This window comes from Tenrec ecaudatus, chromosome 4, assembly GCF_050624435.1.
Source record: "Tenrec ecaudatus isolate mTenEca1 chromosome 4, mTenEca1.hap1, whole genome shotgun sequence".
Classification (NCBI taxonomy): domain Eukaryota; kingdom Metazoa; phylum Chordata; class Mammalia; order Afrosoricida; family Tenrecidae; genus Tenrec; species Tenrec ecaudatus.
The window spans coordinates 198,712,573-198,716,725 of NC_134533.1; the positions used below are offsets into that span (position 1 = coordinate 198,712,573).

The window sequence follows — 4,153 nt, forward strand, 5'->3', positions numbered from 1 at the left end:
GACTTTCACCGTTTATGCCACTTGAGTGGCAAATTTCTGAGGAGTCTGGAGCCAGTGGACCATAATGCAAACCACATAAAACCTTCGTTGGCACTGTGATAAGGTGCTGGGTGTTAGGGAGCAGTGAGCGGTAAAATCACCTCTATTGGAGTGAATGACAGGGTAGGGGTGAGGGTTTTGCATGGGCACCTCTCCCAGCCAGGTGTGGGAGACAGAATTAGCCCTTTGGGAACTTTTGGGGAGATTCTCTGCCTCAGGGGTACACACAGTCCTTCTTAGGATTCTTTTTAGTAAGTCAGATCAAGAGACAGACAAAAACTGCATATGCATTGCTGGAGGAAAAAAAAGTCTGTATTAAAAGCCAGAAAACCACATTAGTACAAGAAAGAACGCCCACCAGACCACATCACTGGGTAGATCAACTTGGATAAAGGTTCATAAAGTTCATTTTCAGCAATTATAGTCTATCGGTGTTAAATCTTGCCCATGCCTCCCACCTCCCCTTAAATAAATCTTTTTTAAAAAGAGAGGAAAAAAGCAATCAACTTCAACTACAACTGATTCGGGTACAAAGGGTTTCTCTTACTACTGCAATAAGCAACTTGATATTTTTTGTTTGTTTTATTCTTGTTTTTTACTAAAACTTTCATTTAAAACGGTTATTAAATATATAAAACAAATACACAGGATTTGGTCGTTTTCTGCCATGAATATGGGGCACGTGGGTGCGGGGAAGAACAGGGGACGGTGGGGGGGGGGGTTGCAACAGAAGTTGGAAAGCCCCACACACCCCCACCCCCCTGTTTTCCCTCTTCGGGCTTCAAAGCTGAGGGTCCCACCGTCCAGTCTCAGGGCTCACTCACGTCTAAGCTTTTTTTCGGAGCTAGAAGCGCGGCGCAGACTTTGCTTTTCAAACCCGCTGGGGCCTTCCGGGCGGCCCCCTACCCGGAGGAGCGGACGGTCACCAGGGCACGAAGCACACCGGCCCAGGGTCCCCGCGGGCGGCGGGTGGGCAAGGCACCCGAGAGCGCGCACACGGGGTGGGCGGGCGGGCGCTGGCGGGGGGAGACGGGGCGGGTCACTGGGTGGCCGCCCCCGAGGTGACCGCCGCGGCGGCGGCGGCTGCGGCAGCGGCGGCGGCGGCGGCCGCGGTGGTCCCCGCCGGCACTGGCGCGGGGGCGGCGGCGGCGGCGGCGCTGGCGGTGGTCCGCCGCTGCTCCATGCCGTTGGGAAGGAAGCCGGCGATGATGGGCACCGGCCAGATGAGGGCGGCCACGCTCCACACGACGATGACCAGGGTCATGAAGCAGGCCACCAGCGTGGATTCGATGGGCTTGCGATTGAGCCGCCAGCCGGGCTCGCCCTGCAGCTCCTCCAGACTGAAGTCCAGGCAGCAGAAATGGAGCGGCTCGCCCTGCAGCCACAGCTGCCCCGCGCTCTCGGGCGCCCCGGGGTAGGCGGGCAGCGCCGTGGGCCCCGCGGCGGCCGGCCGGAGGGGCCCGGGGCGGCGGCCGCGCACCCAGCTGCAGCCCACGCAGAGGCGCAGGTCCTGCTGCGCGCCCCCGGCCGCCAGCCCCTGGTGCTCGATGACCAGCGGCGGCCCGACGCGGTGGAAGGCGGTGGCGAAGAAGGCGCGGCCGTGCGCGTTGGTGGAGAAGAGCAGCAGGTCGCACTGGAAGCCCCGCGGGCGGCCCCAGCGCACGAGCAGCGAGCTCACCATCTGCCGCTGCACGCTGATGTTGCACGGCGCCGCCGTCTCCGCTGCCTCCGGGCCGGGGGGCGCCGGGGGTCCCGGGGCCGCCGAGGCCAGCAGCCGCGGCGCCGGGGCTTCGTCCGGGGACGACCCGTTGGCGGAGGCGTTGAGGGGCGCCCCGAAGAGGCCCGGCGCGTCCGCGGCCCCGCCGCGGGCGGGCAGCAGCGGGCAGGCGGCGGCCAGCAGCGCGGCGAGCAGGGGCAGCATGGCCTGCGGCGGGCGCCTACGCGCGCGGGGCTGGCGGCTGCATGGCGCGCGGACGGGGGGCCGGCCAGCGGCCGGAGGCTGGGCGGCGGAGCCGCGGGGCCGCGGGAGCTGGCGGCCGCGCCGAGGGCGGGCTCGAGGGGCGCCGTCAGCCCGCGAGGTCGGCGCGGCGGCGAAGGCTCAACGCAGCGAGCAGCTCCCTTCCCGACCCGCGCTGCCTCTGGGGGTTCCCCGCCGCCCCCGGCGCCGGGGCCCACGGACGGCCGGGCAGCTCTGCTGGCTCCGCGTCCGCCCCAAGCAGGATTCCCCGGCTCGACTCCGCCCTCCGCGCGCCCCGCCCCGCCGCGCCCCGCCTTCCCCGGGCCGGGGCTCCGGGACTCGCGGGAGGGCGGGGAGAAGGGGGACCCGGCGGGGTGCTGGGCGGCGCGCGGGGGTGGGACTCCAAAGCCGAAGCCGGCGTGTGGGCCCAGCCAGCCGGGGCGGAGCTGGAAATCGCCGGGCCAGGGGGTGGGGAGGTGGGAGGGGGAAGCCGCGAAATGTCTGGGTGCGGGAAAGGCTGCGAGTGGGGATCCGAGGGAAGAAGACTCTCCGAGCGGACTGCGTCCTCGGAGGACCGTCTGCAAAGGTGTGAATGGACCAGGAAAGACGATTCCTTCCCTCAGGGCTCGCCTTCGCGCTCACCTCGCCCACTCTGCCCTCGATTCATAGAAGGGGAAACAGACCCAGGGAAGGAGTCTTCCCAAGACCACCCCAGGAGTCGCAGCCAGAAGTCCGAGCCACAAGATCTCTTCGGAGAGCTTGGCTGGTGGGAAGCACCAAGTACCTGTGGCTCATTGCTATTATTCTCCATTTAGCCAGCGCGCGCAGAGAGAGAGAGAGAGGAAAATTCCAGTCACTCGCTGGAGTTTGGGTGGAGTAGCAGGAGGAAGCGGCAGCCCCTTGCCCCTTGAGGGCCTGATAGAGAATTTCACTCTCAGGAAACTCCGTTCTCATGGGTGTGCTCAAAGGGTGCCCAGCGGGGAGCGGGGGAAGGGGAGACTGATCAATATGTTTATGAAGGAATTGTTCTGGACTCCGTAGGCAGGGACCATCCATTCCCGTTAGGCTATTAAAGTGGCAGGAGGACTGCCAGCAAGTGAGGCACCAGGCTCTGGCTTAAAAAACACTGTAGTACTTTGACCTCTTCGCTTATAGGGGAAAGAAGCCCTTTCTAAGGGAGTTGAAAAGCCATCGTCTCCGCCGGCCCGCGACAGGGGGTCTGTGAGAGGACAGGCTGAGTGGAGGCTGACTGGGTTTTCAGAAGCTTGTCTCCATTGTTTTCTAACAAGAAGCATAACACCTAGGTGAAGGATGGTGTTAAAACCACCTCACACAGTCCCCACCCCCAGCCAGTCTCAGAGCTTTGGGGCTTGGCTCAAGGGGAGTCCCGCTGGGACATGTGGGTACAGTGAATGGTATGACTCTTTGCTGGGCAAGCCTACACAGTAGGGTATGCTGCCCCCCCCCCCAGGGTTTCCCGTATGATGTACTCCAATAAATTTCTTCCCTTTTGCTTAAAAAAAAAAAAAAAAAGCACCTCACAATGGCGGATCCCAAATCTACAGGCCCCTTTCCAGCTGTGTGGTCTGAACTGGGGTGGGTGGTAGGTGCCAGGCTGGCATGCTGTGATATTAAATGCCTGCATGCCAGCCGTCCACAGGGGGCTCACTTGGTGGCTGCCCTGTGGAGTTACTGTGGGTCCAGCCTATGCTGGCTGCTTTGCCTGGTCCTTGGTTTCTACAGAAAGGGCTCCTTTCCCCCTAGGAGGGCATGGGCTCGCTCCTCTTTGATTTACACCTCTAACTCTTAAAAAAAAACCCTGAAAGTGGTGCTACAAGAAAGGACTGTAGATTTTCAGGCTTTGATTAAAAACGACATCTCCTTTCAAGCTTGCTGGGGAGGGACGGAGTCTGTTCCGGGTTTGGTTCACAGTGTGTGTAGTCTGAGCTCTGTGGCTGACGAAGAGTTGAAGATTGAGGGGGGAGGGAGGATCACAGATGGGGACCTGGGTGGTGGTGTGTCTGGTGGTCTTGGGAGGGGTGGCTGAGAGATGCCCAGTCTTCAAAGGGCTCATTTTGAGCCAGGGCACTGTCCTTGCCATCCACGTGGGGAGGTACTCTCTGAGGTTTTATCCCGAAAGCCAGGGCTTCCGGAGCC

General features: G+C 61.9%; 1 protein-coding gene across 1 annotated transcript; it reads right to left on the minus strand.

Annotated features, from left to right (window-relative positions):
• Positions 1-333: 333 nt before the first annotated feature.
• TMEM158 (transmembrane protein 158) lies at positions 334-2,117 on the minus strand. Its single transcript, XM_075548959.1, has one exon. It carries the CDS (start codon positions 1,958-1,960, stop codon positions 1,079-1,081), a length of 882 nt encoding a protein of 293 aa, XP_075405074.1. The 5' UTR covers positions 1,961-2,117; the 3' UTR covers positions 334-1,078.
• Positions 2,118-4,153: the final 2,036 nt, after the last annotated feature.

What these genes read in the sequence shown, in the direction of transcription:
- TMEM158 (XM_075548959.1), bottom strand. Translation starts at nt 1,960, where the DNA reads ATGCTGCCCCTGCTCGCCGCGCTGCTGGCCGCCGCCTGCCCGCTGCTG.